This window comes from Topomyia yanbarensis, chromosome 2 (genome assembly GCF_030247195.1).
Source record: "Topomyia yanbarensis strain Yona2022 chromosome 2, ASM3024719v1, whole genome shotgun sequence".
Taxonomy (NCBI): Eukaryota; Metazoa; Arthropoda; class Insecta; order Diptera; family Culicidae; genus Topomyia; species Topomyia yanbarensis.
The window spans coordinates 279656550-279677313 of record NC_080671.1 but is presented as its reverse complement, the minus strand read 5'-3'; the positions used below and the strand labels follow the sequence as shown (position 1 = coordinate 279677313).

At 40.7% G+C, this 20764-nt stretch overlaps 1 protein-coding gene across 4 annotated transcripts in view; it reads right to left on the bottom strand.

The window, feature by feature from the left end:
- Positions 1–647: 647 nt before the first annotated feature.
- The window catches only part of LOC131678576 (uncharacterized), a 173444-nt gene continuing 153327 nt past the window's right edge, over positions 648–20764 (bottom strand). For 2 of the 4 annotated variants that reach the window (XM_058958798.1, XM_058958800.1), the window contains 4 exons: positions 3996–5280; positions 3673–3825; positions 893–3614; positions 648–797 (listed from right to left, as the gene is read on the bottom strand). In XM_058958798.1, the coding sequence (XP_058814781.1) occupies positions 2283–3614; positions 3673–3825; positions 3996–5280 (2770 nt within the window). In that variant the 3' untranslated portion in view covers positions 648–797; positions 893–2282. Of the gene's footprint in view, positions 798–892; positions 3615–3672; positions 3826–3995; positions 5281–13277; positions 13446–20764 lie in introns of those variants that run through there. The other 2 variants (XM_058958802.1, XM_058958801.1) reach the window with 2 other exon arrangements.

Genomic DNA, 20764 nt, shown 5'->3' with positions numbered 1-20764 from the left:
CCTTTTTCGACAATACGCGACTTGGTTCGACTGTACAAACTGAGAGCAATCAACCAACTTTTACAGAACTTCCTTATGGACAAGAGATTAACGGATAAAGTACGTGCGGCGGGCAACATTCAAAATAATTATGTGCTTGAAGTTGGTCCGGGCCCAGGTAGCATAACACGATGTATTATCAAAATGTGTCCACGACATTTGGTAGTTATGGAAAAAGACGGGCGCTTTTTTTACCGGCCCTGGAGCTATTGTCGAAGGCCTCAAAGGATATTCTACGAATGGATATTGTACGTGAGGTTATACTTGAGTACCATAAGGCGGCAGCTTCCGATTGTCCTAAAAAGGATTGGCAGGAGAAATGGATTCCTGTGCACATAGTCGGAAACTTGCCATTCGCGATCTCTACATGATTACTAATCAACTGGCTTCGTGAAACGGAAGATGGATCAGCTTTCTACTGTGATTTACAACCCATGAGAGGTGCTGAGATCAATTTTACTTATGAAGTATAATTCTCACACTGGATATTTTTGCGTTTATGTTCATCTTATATTTTTTATTTCAGACATCTACATAATTTTGAGCTCTGCTTGAGTACATGGAATAAATGTGTAACTAATTATTTTTGAAATTTACATTGCCTATGATTGTATTTCTTACTAATATTAATATTTTCCACCACAGCTTTCATTGGATATAAACAGTTCGAATATGCGCATTGTTGGTCATAACATGAAAAATGTTAATGAGGACTGCCAGAGTTGAGCACTTCGCAATTATTTCAACTACACAAGAATCTGATGAAGGACAAAAAAAATTATTGTTATGGCATCGAGACAAATTATGGTGAGTCTGAAGCAGTCAATGAACATATAACAGAAGAACAACTTACATTACTGGAAACATTCCCCTGTATCTTCGTCCTACCAGTAGCTCAAAGGGTGTGACACCAAGTCTAGCATGAGGTTTCATCGTGTTGTGAAAATGGACGTAGTCTTGCAGTGCTTTCCGCCAACTAATGCCATCTAATTTTGCTGCCATCAATGCTTTTATAATACCCTGGTTTTGGCGCTCTACTGCCCCATTCGTCTGAGGGCACAAGGGGATTGATTTTCGCACTTTCACACCTTTAGCCTCCCAGAACTCGACAAACTCAGCGCTTTGGAAAGGTGGTCCATTATCGCTCTGCAAAATCAATGGTAGTCCCCAGGTTACAAATATTTTCTGCAAAGCATTGATTGTGCTACTAGCATTGGTTGATTTCATTTCTACTACCGAAATGAAGCGCGAGTAGGTGTCCACTAGTACCATGAACTCAGAATATCCACATCCTTGTACAGTGAGGAAGTCAACTTGTAAAACTTCCCACGGACCCTCCGGAAGTTGACGATTAGAGAGAGGGATAGGTGGCCTTTTCTCGAAATTTTTGCGCAAGTCAAGCAATTTTTAACGAATTTCTCGACATCTGAACTGATTCCTGGCCACCAAAAATAGGTCCTAAGTATTCTCTTCATGGCTGGGCATCCGATATGTCCTTGATGAGCTTCTTGAATTGCTTTAATATGCAACTTAGTAGGAAGTATAATTTTATCCTCTTTGAACACTAGTGGTTCCAACACTCGGAGATCTTTCGATTGTGATTCGTAGCGTGCATATTCTTTTGTCCATGAACCTGATTTAATCGCTGCCCTGATGTTCTGTAATTCTACATCAGTCTCAGAATCAAGTTGTATATCCTGCCAAGTAATGTTCATTAATCCGACATCCACTGAATAAAGCAGATGTTTTCCGTCATCTTCTTCAAATAGCTCATCGACCTGTGATTTACAAATTAACCGAGATAGGGCATCTGCTACGTTTGAGTCTCCTGGAATTCGTTTAATAACAAAATCATACGATTGCAATCTCAAGGCCCATGATTCCGCTCGCGAAACAGAACGTCTACTAGATTTGATACCCTCTCCAAAAATAAATTCATTTGCTTCTGAGTCCGTGCGCACCACAATTTTTTTACCTGTTAGATAAAATGTAAATCGCTCAATACCCCAAACGATTGCGAGAGCCTCTTTCTGAGTTTGTGGGTATTTTCGTTCTGTTTCTGTCAACGCCTTAGATGCACAAGAAATAATCCTTAGAATATTCTTTTCGTTAAATTGTACGAGTACTGCACCCAATCCAACTGGTGAAGCGTCAACGTATATCTCGGTATCAGCATTTGCGTCAAAGTAGCCTAACTTTGAGATGGTATTCAATGCTTCCTCCTACATAAACACAAATTCTTTTTACAGTTCATCGTTCCAATAGAAATAATCCGATTTGGCAAGTTGTCGAAGGTGTTCGGTCTTTTCGGCTCTACACAAAATGAAACGTTCGGTAAAATTCATAAGTCCCAAAAAACTTTTAACCTCTTGTTGAGTTTCCGGACGCCGAAACTCTCGAATCGCCTTTATCTTTTCTTCTTCAACTTCGAGACCATCTTCGGACATTTTAAACCCAAGAAATTTGACCGACTGTTGTGCAAATACACTTTTCTCTTGGTTAATACATACGTTGTGTTCCCGGAGCCTTTCCATGACTACTTTCAGATTCTCATCGTGTTCTTCTTTTGTTTTTCCGAACACGAGTACGTCATCCAGGTAATTGCGAACACCTTTACAACCAGCAAGTACCACTGTTTGTAATGTTTCTTGAAATATATCCGGTGCATTTGTGAGTCCAAATGGAAGCCTTTTGAACCGATACATTCCATCGCTAGCAAAGAAATTAGTCAAGTGGCGTGATTTAGCATCAAGCACTATGTGGAAGAATGCACTAGTCATGTCAATTGTAGAAAACCACTTGCAATTTGGTAGATCGGCCATAATGCATTCCAAAGTCGGCATTTTGAATGGACTACGAATAATTGCTTTGTTGGGACCTCGAAGATCAACTACTAGTCGTATATCATTCTTTCCCTTGGGGACAACCAAGAGTGAAGAGCAGTATGATTTATCCATATTATCCGTAACACGTTCGATTATACCTGACTCTAAAAGGTCATTAAGACGACGTTCAGTTTCGACTCTAAATGCAGGAGGAATGTTTGTATAAATCTTTCTAGAAGGTGACATACTCTTATCGTAGTTTATAACAACGGGAGCCATATTGAACTTTGGAAACTCCGTTTTTACTAACAGTGTTCGAATTTTTACCGGGAAAAAATGGGACTCTGAGCGAATTGGAACAGTTAGTCCCAGCTGTAGTACACTGTAACGTAAAGAGGTACTTCTACCAAGTAATGCCCGTGCATTTCTTACAGCATAAAATTTCTCCATGTATCGAGGCCGATCGTCGCTAATGATCAACTCTGCTACGAATGTTGCTACCACCTCAATCTCGTCTAACATCGCGTATGCTCTTAATGTCTTGTCACTGCCTTTCGTGATGCAGAATAACTCGAGTTTTGCTGAATTATCACGCAAGAGAATATCGAACGTATCGCTCCCTACAGTATTCACTTCTGCTCCAGAGTCGATTAAAAAAGGTATTTGTACCCCTGCTACCTGTGCCATAATTGTTCCATTGTTAAACATATCATACGAGAACTCGCCAAAATTCATAATTGATTCTGAGCTCTGAAAAGAAAACCGAACCATGATTTTTGGAAACAAAGCATATTTAATAATAACCGACTGTCATGCTTTCGTTACCCGCGCCTGTAACATTGTCTTCTGAGCTAACCTCTACTTTACTTAATATTTGAGTATCGCGTTTTACATCAACCATCCTCGTTATTCCTTCGGTAATAAATGCATCAGTCTTAATTGAACATAAGTTGGAATGCTTCTGGAATTAATTTCGATGAATATTAACATTATTACTTATTGAACATAGATTTTAAATTGAATGTTTGTTTTATTACATTGTGAATTTATTTGATAGTTGAATACAATATAACAAAAATCACTCCATTTAGGTGATGCGCAAACAATTTATTCTAAGGATGGCACACTTACAGTTTCATTCGCTGAGTCCACTTCATCTTTCTCGATTGTAGCGATTTTCTTAGACCTCATCTGAGTTTCATTATTGTCATTGCTGAATCGACGCTTAGTTGGTCCAGTCGATGGTACCTTGAATCCTTGTTGGTGACACGCACGTTCAAAATGCCCCTTAATGTGACAATTTCTACAAACTTGATTTACCGCATAACATTCTGATGGTTGATGTTGCCTGCTCCAACATCTCCAGCACGGAACACGCGACGACGCATTTCTGGGAAACTCTCGGCGACTTCCTCTTCCTCCTCTGGCCAGTCTCCAATTACCAGAAATTCTTTGCTGTACGTCATTCCTCATATTGCCGAAGCCATCGTTTATTCCACCATTGTAATTCTGTGTGTTGAGATGATGTCTTGCATTGTCGTAACCGGCATATCTACCACGTTGGTTTCTTTGTCCATCCGCTATGACAGCTGCTACCGCCAGTTGCGCTGCTTGATGGTGATGCTTTTCGAATAAATCCTCGTTTAGTTGTTCCATCTCCAGAGTACGCACTTTGTCCAGAAGATCACCTAGCGAGCCACCTTTACGCAAAATTTTTCTTCCAACTTCACGAATCTTACGGTTGAGGGCATTCAGTTGAATTGAATCGGCCACTTGCTCAGTTAAATTACTATCGCTGAAATCACATAATTTTGCTATTGCAATGACTCGTTTGACATATTTAACATCACTTTCTCCAGGGTTTTGCATAAGCGATCTTAATTTCTGTCGCTGCATGAAAATGTAATCGCGTGAACCAAAGAAAGCTTTTAAGCGCTGAATGGCATTTGCATATGGAAATGTATCAATGTCCGGAGTTTCGAAATGCGAAACCGTTCCCTCAAGGATGTCCAACAGTTTCGCACCCGCCTTAATCGTGAATATGTTAAATTTTGTAATTTCATCGATCACCCCTGCCAGCTGCATCGACGCTTCCAACATGTGTTTCCACTGCTCAAACGATTTGCGATCAATTTCTTTTTCTCCATCGACAGGCTTACATTCCGGAATATTAAGAGATGCAAACGATAAGTTGCTCATAGAAGACTTGAGAACTGAGTTATGATCGTTTTCAGAGTTATCAACCCTCATCGTAGAGTTTAGTCGAACAAAGCTTCTATCACCCATAGATTCCTCCAATCTTTTGTTATCGGATTTGACCTTTTTCAATTTAGTGATCAACGACGCATTACGCCTTTTTGCTTCCTCTAGCTCCTTTGCCAAGATTGAATCTTTAGTCGTCGATCTCGTAACTTTCCTATAAAATAGTGCAATCAATGTTTCCATTAGTACATGTTCGCCAATTAGAACACTAATTGAATTCATTGCCAATACTTCAACAATCGAACTAGAACAGGATAATAACCTGTAATTGTTTGGCTATACATCGCGTTTATGCTTTTCATAGATTCATAGATGATACATTAATTTGGATAGTTATATCTTTAGTAACTTACTTCGTCAACCAATACTCTTGAAAGATATTACTAGGATCATTTTACCCACTCTATCAAGAGAGTCACGTACTGGATCCAGCTTGCTTGGAAACACTGGTAATTCGAAAATTACTAATTCGTCAAGTCCAGCCGGACTAAGTATTACGCAAGAAACACTAACACGTTTCTGACACATCGACCCATTCTGGACTTAGGTTTAAAAAATTCTTCTGGCCCACCCGGACCAAGTGCCTTACGTAAAAACACACCGACCACCTTGTTAGACTACTCTGGCTAACCCGAGCTACTTGGCGTACATCTTAAATAATGTCACACCAACTCGCTTAAGGGTTGAATTTACTTCAAACGTCTAACCCACTCGGGCCAAGTGTCATGCTCAGACACACCAATCCGCACGAAGGTTGCATTTGGGAATTCTTTTGGCCCACCCGGACCCAGTGCCTTTCGTAAGACACACCAACCCACTCGAGGGTCGGATTTTGATACTCAACTGGCCCAACCGTACCACGTGGCGTATCTTATGTAGTTCTTTACACCAACTCGTTTAAGTGTTGAATTTACTTAAAATGTCTGACCCACCCGGGTCAAGTGTCACACTCCGACACACCAACCTGTACCAAGGTTGGATTTGAGAATACTTTTGGCCCACCCGGACCAAGTGCCTTTCGTAAGACACACCAACCCGCTCAAGGGTTGGATTTTGATAAACTCATCTGGGTCAACCGGACCACGTGGCGTATCTTATGTAGTCTTTTACACCAACTCGTTTAAGTGTTGAATTCACTTCAAATGTCTGACCCACCCGGGTCAAGTGTCACACTCCGACACACCAACCTGTACTAAGGTTGGATTTGGGAATTCTTTGGGCCCACCCGGACCAAGTGCCTTTCGCAAGACACACCAACCCGCTCAAGGGTTGGATTTTGATACTCATCTGGCCCAACCGGACCACGTGGTGAACATCTTACCTAATCTCTTACACAAGCTCGCTTTAGGGTTGGATCTCCGTTTTACTCAAACACATTAACCCACTCGAGGGTTTAATATTGTTTTATTTTTTTTACTTACTTTTTTGTAGGAGCACTATTCGAATCCTGAACCGCGCCATTGTCGGAATCTTCCATTTTTATCACTACACGTGCGCTTATAGATTTTTTTGATGGAATTTACTGCACGTTTGACTGTCCGTCGCTACAATAATTCTTCGAATGAATTCACTTTTTTTCATCAGCCTGCTGTGATTAAAAGCGTATTTTCACATTTTAAATTTTTTTGTTATACCCGTTACCGTAACGTTAGTCGTGTAACGTTCCAACGTTTAATTTAAGCACACGGGAAATTAGGGTAAATGTTCTTATTTACACTCAAGTATATTTTTATTATATTTCTTTGAATCCGCACGCTAGTATTCCTACAAAGACGTGAACTAAAACATTTTTTTTCTAGTACTCGTTTTGAGCACTAGTCCAAACCAAAAAGAATTTACTTAAGTGAGATATAGATAACTTTTGTTGGCCGATTTGGAATTAACGATAGTTTGCAGCTAACACTACTGTAAATCCACAGTACTATTTAGATGTACGGTACATTGTTCTTTCAAAAACGTTTACAAATCCAATAGAATTGCCATGACATTCGGTATTATCACACTCAATGACTATTTCTCAGTTGATTTTACCATAAGAGATTGAGCGATGAAAACGTGACCTCTTAAAATCACTATTTTTCATTTGTCACTTCATACATTGATTTATCGTAAATACTTTGTTCTCAGCACTTTTAGAACTTTGCATGGCGAAGATTTTTGCTGAAGTAACAAAGTTATTATCTCGTCTATTTGAAAAGTTATGTTTGTTGAAAAATACACAATTTTGAAAAATTAATTATTTATTTTACAGAAATAACGCTCTCGCAGTTTTTTCACCAAAAACTACAAAAGTTTCGATCTGTCAAATGAAATTAAAAGATTGAAAATCCATTTGCAATGTTGGAAGATATATAGCTTTGAAAAAAACCATTTTTGTTTTGAAAATCGTCTGTAACTATGCAAACATAAGAGATAGAAACTTCATTGCTTCGGCAAAAATGTGTATTTACAAAAGTTCTAAAAACCTCTAGAACAAAGTATTAGCGAGAAATTAACACATAAAAAGATATTAATAGAAAACCAATTTTTAAAGAGCCACCCTACCTTAACTATTGAAAAAATCATAGCACATGAACCATTAGAGATAGCCACATAGTTTCTTAAGAAAAGTTACTTCAATTTGATTGATTTATAACTTTGTAGAACACTATGTAGCTGAATTTTACATATCTAAGAAGTTGATACTTTGAACACCCTAACCACAAGGACCACCCTAATTCAGCTAATATAAAAAAATCGGCAAGACAGTACTAACAAAGTTTGCCGAAGATACTATATATCTAAAACTAACGGTTTTGGCGCAAACAGTTTTGTCTTCCTAAATACAGCTTTGGGACCATAGTGCACTGCTTTCACAAAATCCGTTATTTTCAGTAATTGAACATTCTACAGAATTATCCATAACTATTTCCAATCAGCGCAAAAATCGAAGGTTTTCATTTAGTACAACAGCAGATTTTCACGTTTAAAAAAACAGGCAACATCCCGACCGAAAATTTTCACACAAATAACGTTTTATTTTGTGCCATTCTACGTGAAAGCGACGATATTGTTCACAAGTGGCTCGCTTACCATCCAACGCAAAAGACCATTCATAAATTACGTAACGCTTTTAGGGGGGAGGGGGTTCGACAATTTGTTACATTTTGTGACATAGGGGGGAGGGGGAGTAAGCTAGATCGTTACGTAACATGTTTTCACCGAAGAAAAAAAATGTTTTTCAAGGAATTTGTTACGTAATAGGGGAGGGGGGGATAAAGAAATTTGTGACAATTTGTTACATGGGGGGAGGGGGAGTCAATTTTGGGCAATTTTTGCGTTACGTAATTTATGAATGGTCCCCAAGCCACTTTCTGATGCTTGTAATAACAAAACTTCCATTCGATTCTTTGTCGATAAATTGATGGCCCTGAAAAGGGCCTTTTGTTTGGGCAGTGTTCGGAATTTACTTGTAGCTGGTGTATATGGAAACAGCTTTGGTGCCATTTGAGATGGCGTGCTTGGCCAACTATTCTGACAGCAGCAAACGGACGGCGGTTTGAATTTCGCGGGAGGTTATTGTTCGGAGTTTCGACCGACGTACAGGTCCGATGCTGCAAACGAAGTGAGCGTGTGCAACAGCATGCTGAGTTTTTATACCTGACTACAGCACAATGTAAGCTCGTCCTTTTTTGTGTTGTCCTCAATATGTGTTCTTCGAAGCTCCACCCCTTCGATACACATCAAAGCGGGTATAAAAAGACGAGCTTTTCGCGCGGAAGGTAACAGTGTTCGCTCTATTTTAGTGTTACGAACAGAGGTGGCAAAGTTAAGGGAAAGATAAAGTCCGCTCGAATCGCGCCTGTCTTCAATTTGCCGTGGGCCGAATTCACCGTCTACTGTGGAAAGCAAATTATGCTGAACGTGTCCGAGCGCCCGTTCACTTAGCAGCTGTAATGGAAACCTTGCTGCTGAAGTGTTGGAATTGGTAGGAAATGCTGCCCGTAACAACAAAAATTATCCCACGCTCTCTGCAGCTGGGGATTCGTAACGACGAAGTGTTGAACAAACTGCTCTCCAGAGTGACCATTGCTCAGGGCGGTGTGTTGCCCAATATCCAAACTGCCCAAGAAGACCGAAAGGAAAGTATAAATCGAACGCTGAGAAAGAAATGCTCTTATAAAAACCGTCCTTTTCAGGACGACCACATATTTTTGATAAAGAACAAATTTGAAATTGTGTTTCCAATACGGAGATTATCAAACACTCAGGGTAAAGAGAGTAATGTAATACGGCACCTTGGTAAAATGTTTGAGAATTGAAACCTTTTTTGAATGCGCCTAGTAAAAATGTTTTCAACTTCACTCCAGTTTGTTTCTGACCATATTTGCAATTTGCGTACTGAAATAAATCATAATTTAGGATTTAACCCAATTTGCTCTCCAGGGAGAAACAGTCCATGAAACAGAAAATGCAAACTTATTCTTTGAAATGATTTTGGTGGCCCTGAAAAGGGCCTTTTTTATAATGATACAAGTGAGTTCTACCTTTTCAACTTCCAAATCCATACAAAGTGCGTCCCTGCCGCTTCAGAGTATAGACGACATTCATTGCGGTTTTGCGCTTGGCGTGTTTAGTGTAGGTCACGGCATCTCGGATGACATTTTCCTGCACACCATCAGCATTCGTAGATTAAATCGGAGATGCATTTAACACCACCACGACGAGCCAGACGCCGAATGGCGGATTTGGTGATTCCCTGGATTTTATCACGAAGAACTTGGTACGGGAAAGCAAACATGATACCGCTCATTGTACCGTCCGGACGAGCATGTTGCTCGTGTGGTAAGCGAGCACCTACTGACACAAAACAAGCTCGCGTGACCTGTATATATAACATTCCCGTATGTAATGAAACGCTTACATGCTCCTTTTTGACGGCTCTATTTCCGAAGGATTTTTTAAAAATCCTTGTTTTGGTTTATTTATAGTAGTCGCGCTAATTCCGAAATTTAATACGAAATACGTGCACAAATTTCCGATCAGATAGTGCAAAAATATTGCGATTTCGTCCAGTAGAACGGAAGATATTCGCATTTCAAACCTGGGAAAATTTCTCAACTGAAATTTTTGAAACGGGACCCCGTATTGAAACGTTAGAAATATTCTACTTCAAAAAAGATGAAAAAAACCTTATTTTATGCATTCAATTAACAGTGTAAATAAAATGCGATGTTTTGTACAACGACCGGAAGCTGAGCAAAAAGTTTGTACAAAAAGAGAGATAGAAAAGCGCGAACGAACAAGAGATTCGTTAGTCTGTTCCGGTAGGCCACGAGAGAAACGAAGAGTGAATGAGAGCAATTCTGGTAAAGAGAGTGAGAGCGTACCTCTTCGAAAGAGACACCAGTTGGGTAGACGGAATCGCGAGCGCGTTTGCAGCGGCATTCAGTATTCGATTTTTGAAGCGCTAACACGCCTATGCGGAAGGTGCAAAAAGAAAACGAAAAATCCAAGATGGAGTCAAAAGGTTACGACACCGGCCAGGCCCGAACGTAGATCGCGGAAGAAAAGGGAAGGAATGGTTAGTCCGATACTTGCTTTTGCTAGAGGCCGTATATACTACTGCGTACTCCACAAGTATCACGGGAGTAGGATATTTGTTAGTAAGTATAGAAGCTGGATTCTACTTCTTTTTTACCGAAGCCAGAAAGGTGACTTCACTATCTTGGTCAAGATATCGATCCATCAACTCATGGACCGGGGACCAACGGCTTTATTTCCCTTCCGAAGGAAGACGTGACCACAGATTTTTTCACCTCAGAAAAATCTCAACGACCTCGGATGGAATTGAATCCAGGCCAACTGGAATGAGTGTCAGTCACGCTTACCACTCAACCACCGGCGCCGTCATTTATACAACTTTTTGCTAAACCTTTTGTCAGAAAAACACATGCATTCTTCGTATGGTGATTTGTCGACATCACGAATTACTACATGGGTCTTCCCCAGGGCTGATGACTTCAACTTGCACGTGAATGACGTTGACGAATGTCTTGTCAATTCCTGCACGCTAAGGCAGCTTGCAGATGACGATGTGGTCTCTATTACAGGACGCAAAGCCGTCGATCTACATGGGCCATTGCAAGATACCTTGGACAATTTGTCTGCTTGCCCTCCAGCTGGTTATGGAGTTCTTCACGGAGAAAACTGAACTTGTTGTATTTTGAAGGAAGCGTGAACCAACGCAATTACAGCTTCAATTAATGGGTCAAACTATTGCTCAGGTTTCAGCTTTCAAATATCTTGGGGTCTGGTCTGACTCTAAAGGTACCCAGGGATGTCATATTAGGTATCTACAACTGAAGTGCCAAAAAAGGATCAGCTTTCTCCGTACAATAACCGGAATATGGTGGGGTACCAAGGAGACCTGATCAGACTGTAGCAAACAACGATAATGTCGGTGATGGAGTACGAGAGTTTCTGTTTCCGCTCCGCTGCGAACATACATTTCATCAAACTAGTGCGAATCCAATATTGTTGTTTGCGTATTGCTTTGGGTTGTATGCATTCGACTCATACGAGGACTGCAGAAGTGCTCGCAGGCGTCCTTCTGCTGAAAAATCGATTTTGGGATCTTTCATATCGATTGCTCATCCAATGCGATATCTTGAACCCGCTAGGAATTGCAAATATCGAGAGCACAATTCTCAAACCTAAATTTAGGTCCTTGTACTTCGATTACTTGGCTGAAAATATCAATCCTACATATTATCCCAATCATGTCAAGCTCCCTCATGCTTCTGATTTAACTGTATTTTTCGACACATTCATGAAAGACGAGATTCGTGGAATCCCGGATCACATACGTCGGCAAGTGATTCGAGGTAGATCCGGGTACCGTGGTTTCGGTTACAATTATCAACCGAATCAATACATGCCTCAGTACCATAGTACTCGAGGAAACCGTGTTAACCGAGGAAGTAATACTCCACGATTCGAGACAGGAAATCATCAACGGGGAAACCAACATTCGGCGAAGGTAGCCGAACCAGCGCTAGAAAATTGTCAAAACAACCAACCACAATCACAACACCCAAATCATGAAACAAATCTAATTGATTTATTTTGTTGAATTAAATCAGCAAAAGGTGAATTCCTCACCAAGAACAGTATTTCACGTTTTTGATAATTACATCATCATTATCATTGATAGTGGTGCTTCATGCAGCATCATTGATAAAAGGTACATACCGGCAAACACCTCAATAAAGAGAAATGACATAATTTCCATCAAAGGGATAAATGGAACAACAAAATCCATAGGATCCATTGATACTATTTTACAGTTTGGAAAGGACAAATTCGAAATAAAATTCCACATAGTACAAAATTTACCGAGCAACATATCAGGATTAATCGGTACTGATTTTTTATTAGATTACAAAACAAACATTAATTTTGACTCACTAACCTTGACGCTGATAAACAGAAATAAAAGCACGGTACACATACCGTTTAATCTTAAAGGTACTGTTTCCATCGCAATTCCCCCTAGAACAGAAATTACTACTCTTGTGCAGACACTTGTGTAGTGTTTAATCAACAAATTGAACCTCAAGTGTTTATTGCCAACTCAATTGGACAATCTTCAAGTGGAGTTGTACCCGTTCGAGTACTGAATCTGCGAAATAAACCCGTAACGATTATTCGTCTCGAACCGGAGATAGCTCTAGCAGCAGATTACAATGTCATTGAATTCAATAAAGAAGAGAACAACTTAAATAAAATTAGAGCAGAAAATTTATTGAAAGAATTAAAATTAAATCATTTAAAAGGTGCAGATGAGAAAATCATTAAACAAATCTGTTTGAAATACAGTGATGTATTTTGTTTAAAAGGTGACAAACTTACAACAACTAACGTTTATTGCCCATCCCTAAACGTGAAACCAAATACTCAACCATCTTTCAGCAAGCCATACGGAACACCTTACTCTCAGAAAGAGGAAATTTGTAAGCAAGTAGGAAAAATTTTGACTGATGGAATAATTGAAGATGCAAAATCTGAGTGGAACAGTCCATTATTACTGGTTCCTAAAAAGCTAAGGATGGCACAAAGAAATGGAGATTGGTAATAAATTAAATTGACTATAGGAAAGTCAATACTAACCTTCGAGATGATAAATTCCCCCTTCCAAATATTGTAGAAGTAATTGATTCACTAGCAGGAGCACAATACTTCACTCATTTAGATCTGTCCCAAGGCTATTATCAATGTGAATTGAAAGCGGAAGACAAACCAATAACTGCATTTTCGACGCCATCTGGACAATATCAAATGACCAGACTACCAATGGGATTGAAGACAAGCCCATCTTGTTATTCACGTCTTATGACAGTAGCTATGTCAGGACTAAATTTGGACAAATGTCTAGTGTACCTAGATGACATTATAGTGTTTGGAAAAACATTTGAAGAACACAATAGAAACTTAATTTCAATTTTTAACAGATCACGACAAGTAAATCTCAAGTTGAACCCCGAAAAATGTAATTTTCTGAAACAAGAATTGCTTTATTTAGGACATTATATTTCAAAAAAAAAGTATTCTTCCAGATCCTTCGAAGATTGAAGTAATTAAAAATTGGAAAAGTCCTTCAACTTTTGACGAAGTTTAGAGATTTGTAGCATTCGCAAACTATTGTAGGAAGCACATTACACATTTTGCTGAATTGTGCAACCCACTGAGTCATCTAACTAGGAAAAATGTTGTTTTCAAGTGGACTGCTGAATGTGAAGCAGCATTCCAAAAACTAAAGAATATTTTAATAAAACTACCAGTACTGGATTATCCAGATTTTAATGAAAATAATATTTTCAAATTGCATAGGGATCATCCATAAATGACGTAGCATTATATGGGGGAGGGGGGAGTTTTGTATTTTGTGATGATGTGTGATGACAGGGGGTCGGGGGTCATGTGCATGCTACGTAGCTTTTTAAAGGGGAAAAACTAACATCGCTTTTTTTTAATTTTGCCGCGACAAGGGGGGGGGGGGAGAGTGCATTCGTAACAACAAGGACAAAATCAAGAAATGAAAAAAACTGATACATCCAACGAGGTGATCACTGGCCATGACACTTTAGGTAGTATTGCAGTCGAAATTAAAATACAAAAACGTAACGCTCAAGAAAATATAAAATGGATCCCAGAGAAAAAAGAAATCATAATCAACCCAACAGAAACATTAGTCTCGTTACGACAGACAATGGATAAGCTTGGATTGAAATGCAAGAAAAATAACGTCGACGAATTATATATAAAAATGAATAACAACAGTTCGCACAAATTTTATGAAGAAATAATTAATAATGATTTAATAAAGGGAATCCCCAATATAACAAGAATTTCAAATAAAGTGAAATTTATAAATGACAATATGACCAAAAAACTAATAATGAACGATTACCACATACTACCCACTGCAGGACATGCAGGTATAAGAAGAACGATAAACACAATAAAACAGAAATTTTATTGGAAAGGTATGAAACAAGATATGACTAAATTCATTAAATCTTGCGAAATATGTCAAAAATATAAGACTACCAATATTGCAAAACCAAAAATGACGATAACCACAACAGCTGGAACAGAATTTGAAAAAATCTATCTAGACCTTGTAGGACCATTGATTCCCTCTGAAGGTTATGAATATATATTAACAACACAGTGTGAACTGACAAAGTTCATTACTGCATCACCAATAAAAAATAAAGCAACAGACACCGTTGCGGAAGCATTTGTTGAAAATGTAATACTAAAATACGGTGTACCGGAAAGAATTGCGACTGATAGAGGAACAGAGTTCATGTCAGAACTGTTTGCAGCAATTGCAAGTCTTTTGAAAATAGAAAAATTAAATAACACCGCTTACTATCACCAAGCGATAGGAGCATTAGAGAACACCCACAAAAGTCTTGGAAATTTCTTAAGAACCCAATGCGACAATAAATTATTTTCATGGTCAAACTGGGTTCCCTACTATGAATTTGCATACAATAACACAGTGCATTCATCCACAAACTATACACCATTCTACCTTGTGTATGGAAAATTATCCAAAATGCCTTCAAATCTAACTGATACACAACCGGAACCATTCTACAATTTTGAGGACTATTGTAAACAAATAAAAAATAGATTGCAAATTTGTCACAACGAAGTAAGAAATAGACTAATTCAAGATAAAACCAAAAGATCAACAGAAATAAACAGAAATTTAAAGAGTAAAACATATAAAGTTGAAGATTTAGTTTGGATAACAAATGAAACAGCCAAGAAGTTAGAAGCAAAGTATTTAGGACCATATAAAATTCTCGAAGACTTAGATCCAAACGCAAAAATTTTAAAAAATAGACAAGAATATCTAATCCACAGAAGCAAAATAAAACCATACGAAGGACGTGTGGTGGATGATTGAAAGTATTTACTATTGTTATTATAACTACTATCTTTATTATCATTATCATTATTAGTATTCAAATAACTTTCTTCTTAAAATTTAATAAAATAAATCTTTTATCATATGTATTTAAAAACTAAACTATAGCATAATTTTTAAATTTAATTAGATAGGGCGTGTGGTGGATACCGACCCGCGATTATTGGGAACATAAACATCCCAACGCGAAGTTATCAAAGAACGCGTCAGCATAATCGAGTCTACTGCGCGACGATTATGCTGACCGTAGCAAAAACAATCACGTATGCCACCCGAGAGCGAGGCCTCTGTAAAGTAAAAAGAATGAAATAAATGCATTAAGTATCGTACAGCCGAACAGCGAGGTTGACTCGCAAGTTTGATTATTTACATATGACAAACCAAGCGAGACTTAGCAGTGCAAAAACCGACACCACACGGCGTGCAACCGTCAAGGCCAAACGTCGTTTGGTCGAGGTAAGCGGGGGCGAGAGTGACCCCGCTGGGCAGAGTGATGGTACCAGTAACCCGGCGCAACCGGGTCAAGGGGGCGTAAACCCCTGGACGCTGGTCACCAAGAAGAAGCCGGCACCGACACCGGATGTACCGCGGCCCGCGAAGAAGGCCAAGGACAGAGGCGAGGCCTTGTCGTTAAAAACCGACAAGGACAAATACGCCGACGTCCTAAAGTCAATGAAGGCGGCCGAAAGCCTCTCGGCCCTTGGGCAAGACGAGCGTAGCGTGAGACAACACAGGAGAAATGCTTCTGGTGCTGAAGCAAGGCGCACAATCTAGTGCGGTGTACAAGGCCTTGGCCCAAGAGGTCCTTGGTGAAGGCACCCAGGACACGTGACTAGGGGCGGAAATGACTCTCCATTGCAAGCATCTGGACGAGTTCACAACCGCAGACGATGTCGCAGCCGTTAAGGAGCAATGCGACGTGACAATCGAGCGGGCATCTATGCGTTTTAGAGAGGGACCCTCCGGCACCCAAGTAGCCTACCTCAGGCTACTGAAGCCGGATGCCAAAAAGGTAACCGAGAAAGGTAAACTGAAGATCGGCTGGTCGGTATGCCCAATTTGCATACCCCAGCCGCCTTCAGTGGATAGGTGCTATCGGTGCCTTGAGTCCGGCCATAAATCCTACGAGTGCAAGGGCACAGACAGGAGCAAACTATGTCATCGCTGCGGCGAGGAGGGGCATAAGGAGCGGGGTTGCAATAAGGCGCACAAGTGCCTTATCTGCACCGCTAAGAAGCAAGCCCGTAATTATGCTATGGGCGAACCTTCGTGTCCCTTCGGAGAGGCAAATAAGAAGAAGCCGTGAACGTTACACAGCTAAATCTTAACCATTGTGCAGCAGCCCAACAGCTGCTGTGGCAGTCGGTCTCGGAGCCGAGGACAGATGTCGCCCTCCTATCAGACCCGTACAACATCCCTGCCGGCAACGGCAATTGGGTGTCGGACGGGCCTGGAATGGTGGCAATCTGTACAACGGGACGGTTCCCGGTTCAAGAGGTAATACACTCCTCCGCCGAGGATGTTGCGATTGCCAAGATCAATGGTGTGTTGTATTGCAGCTGCTACGCTCCACCAAGGTGGCCCATAGAACAGTTCAACCAGATGATCGATAGGCTATGAGTCTAATATGAGTCTTTTTAGAAACAATAATAAAAAAGTATGCGATGAGGAGGCGGAAGCGATGGCGGCGCTGAACCCATTTGCCAAAGGGGGTCTGGAGAGGTCTCCCCCGACAGGGGCTGACAATGGAGCGAAGGTGGCTGTAAACAACAGCACCGAAGGAGAAATGGTTGTGGTAGGAGATAATACTACCAGCACGCTTAGCGGACCACTACCCGCGATGCAGGAAGTGGTCAAGCAGCTGGATAGTATTATCGAATTCACAAGCGGGAAGAATAACATCAGCAAGGAGCTTAAACAGAACTTGCTGGTGCTTCGTCAGGCTGTTCGTGTCGCAAGACAAGAACAAGTAGCCTACATGGAGAGGTTGCCGGAAAGAGAGAAGGCTGACCGCGGTATCCAAACCGAAGCCGCCTTCCTCGAGGAGGCGACGATGGCGCAGGAGGCGATAGACTTCGCTTTATCGGCCACCAAACGCTTGATGGAGGGTGAGACTGCGAAGCGGCCTAGGCCTAGCGTAGGCGCGCGGAGCAACGCCAAACGACGTGCAACCAATAAGGCCAAACGTCGTTTGGGAGGCGCGGAGCCGGGTGCGAAGGATCCCGCAGGGCGGCGACCCGAGAAGGCGACTTCTCAGCCTAAAAAGGCGAAAGTCGCCAATCGGGCGCATAATGTGGAGCGACCTGGCACCAGCCAGCCGGCGCCATCGGCAGAAGATGGTGAATGGCAGGTGGTCAGTAGGAAGCGGAATTCGAGCGCACCTCGACCCGCGAAGAAGAAGGCGGGGGACAGAGAAGAGGCCCTGCTGGTGAAAGCCTATGCGGAGGTCCTAAAATCGATGCGGGCGGCCGAAAGCCGCTCGAATTTAGGACAGGATGTGCGAAGCGTCAGACGCACCAAAGATGGCGAAATGATCCTGGTGCTGAAGCGTGGTGCACAATCCAGCGGAGTAACGTATAGGAGGTTGGCCCAAGAGGTCTTGGGAAACGGCGCTCAGGTGAGGTCGTTGGGAGCGGAAGTGACTCTCCAGTGTAAGCAACTGGACGAGATCACAAACGCAGAGGACGTCGTCTCGGCCGTTAAACAGCAGTGCGGTGTTGAGATCGATCAGAACTCTGTACGTATCAGGGATGGGTTGCTTGGCACGCAGGTAGCTTACTTCAAGCTACCGGTCGCGGAAGCCAAAAAAGTAACTGATAAAATGAAGTTGAAGATCGGATGGTCAGTATGCCCAGTTAGCATACCCCAGCCGCCTTCAGTGGACCGGTGTTTTAAATGTCTGGAGCCAGGCCATAAGTCATACGACTGCAAGGGCCCAGACAGGAGCAAGTTGTGTCGTCGCTGCGGCGAAGAGGGACACAAGGCGCTGAAATGCGAGAGGGCACCCAAGTGTCTCATCTGCGCTAGCAAGAAGCAGGGCCGCAACCATGTAATAGGCGGACCTGCGTGTCCCTTCGGGGAGGCGGGAAAGAGGAAGCAATGTCAAACGTCACACAGTTGAATCTTAACCACTGCGCACCTGCTCAGCAGCTGCTGTGGCAGTCGGTATCGGAGTCGGGGACAGATGTCGCCCTTCTATCCGACCCGTACAACGTCCCTGCCGACAACGGCAACTGGGTGGCGGACGGGTATAGAATGGCGGCAATCTGTGCAACGGGACGGTTCCCGATTCAGTAGGTAGTACAGTCCTCTGCGGAGGGTGTCGCGATTGCCAAGATCAATGGTGTGTTCTATTGTAGCTGCTATGCCCAGGGTTGTTAACCCGATGGATTCAACGTTATCGTTTTAACGCGATATCGTTGAATCGATATTTTTTCCGTTAAATTCAATGGCGTTGATTTTTGCGTTGATTTCAGCGATCATCGTCAACGTACATCGATTAATGTAACGTTAACGTTATCGGAAATTTTGCGTTGATTTCCCTTTTAATCCTCCGAAGGTCGCGAAAAAGGCTTCGGAACAAATTGTTTTTCTCCTATTTCGTTGAAAGTTGCAGCAACACGCGATGGGTATTAGGTAGTATTCTATAAAACATGCAGTACATACACTCCAAAAAGTTGTTACTACAAGCTACTAGTTAAGTAAAACAAAAGTTAGAGAAATTTAAAAATTGACGAATTTCGCGCTAAATCGAACAAATGTTGGAGGCACCGCCTCAGATTTGAATGAAACTTTCTGTACGTGAGAACTTTGTTTTTCCAAAAATGATCTAGACTGTCTTTTGAAAAGGGTCAAACTGTTTTAACCATTTTTCTTAAAATGACTTTTATTGTTTATTTATTTCGTCAATCAAATGTAGACTACATTATATAAATATTAATTGCTTATATACTATCCTGTAAACTATTTCTATGTACTATGATGCCGTAAAGAGTTGAAAAACTGTTTTAAACTTGTTCGGGGCATGGTAAGGTCAATACTTTCACAATGCTCGTTATACACAGCCATCATCTGGTTTAGTGGTCCGAATTTAGCATAGTCTGTACGGTGATGACCTATCGCGAACAAATTTCTATTGCGTAATTGACGAGTAGGAGCATATAAATTTAATTTTGACAAAATGTAAGATGAGTCAATACGCTGCATGACGATATCGTTTAGAAACGAGATCATAGCATAGTCCCGACGTTCTTTTAATGTTTGAATATCTATCAACATACAACGTGCTTCATAAGATGGAAGAGGGAATACTGTCCATCTTAACTTGCGTAATGCATATAATAGAAACTGTTTTTGGATTGATTCAATTCTCACTTCGTGTTTTTTTATGAATGGTGACCAAACAATACTACAATATTCTAAAATAGACCGAACATATGCTACGTAAAGAGTTTTAATTGTGTAAGGATCTTGAAAGTGATATCCGAAGCATTTTATAAAATTAAGCATATTACTAGCTCTATGAACAATTGTGTTGTAATGTTCCACAAAGTTTAATTTTTTATCTAAGATAACTCCTAAATCTCTTATTTTATCGCATTTCTGAACGGTTTGATTACCTAATGTAATTGACACGGAAGCCGTGATTTGTTTTCTGCTAAAAGTCATGAGATTACATTTTTTAACATTTAACTCCAGTAAACATTTACAACACCATGTATAAAAGATTTGTGTTTCATCGTGAAAAACATTATAGTCATTATTATTTCTGATTTCTAAAAATAGCTTCATATCATCCGCATATATGAGAATATTAATGTTTTTTAAAATAAGAGAGATGTCGTTGACATATAAAATAAAAAGAAGAGGTCCTAAGTGTGAACCTTGCGGAACCCCCGAAGTAACTTTAATTATATCAGATTTCATCTCATAGAATTTTACTATTTGCTGACGATCTGTTAAATACGACTTAATCCAATTGAGGAGTCTCATCTCGATTCCCAATTTTTCAAGTTTGAATATTAACATGGGAATGTCCAGCTTATCGAAAGCTTTGCTGAAGTCAGTGTAAAGAGCTTCTATATGATTTCCTTTATCCATGGCATTTAACGAGTAATCAACAAATTCTAAAAGGTTTGTACTAGTTGAACGG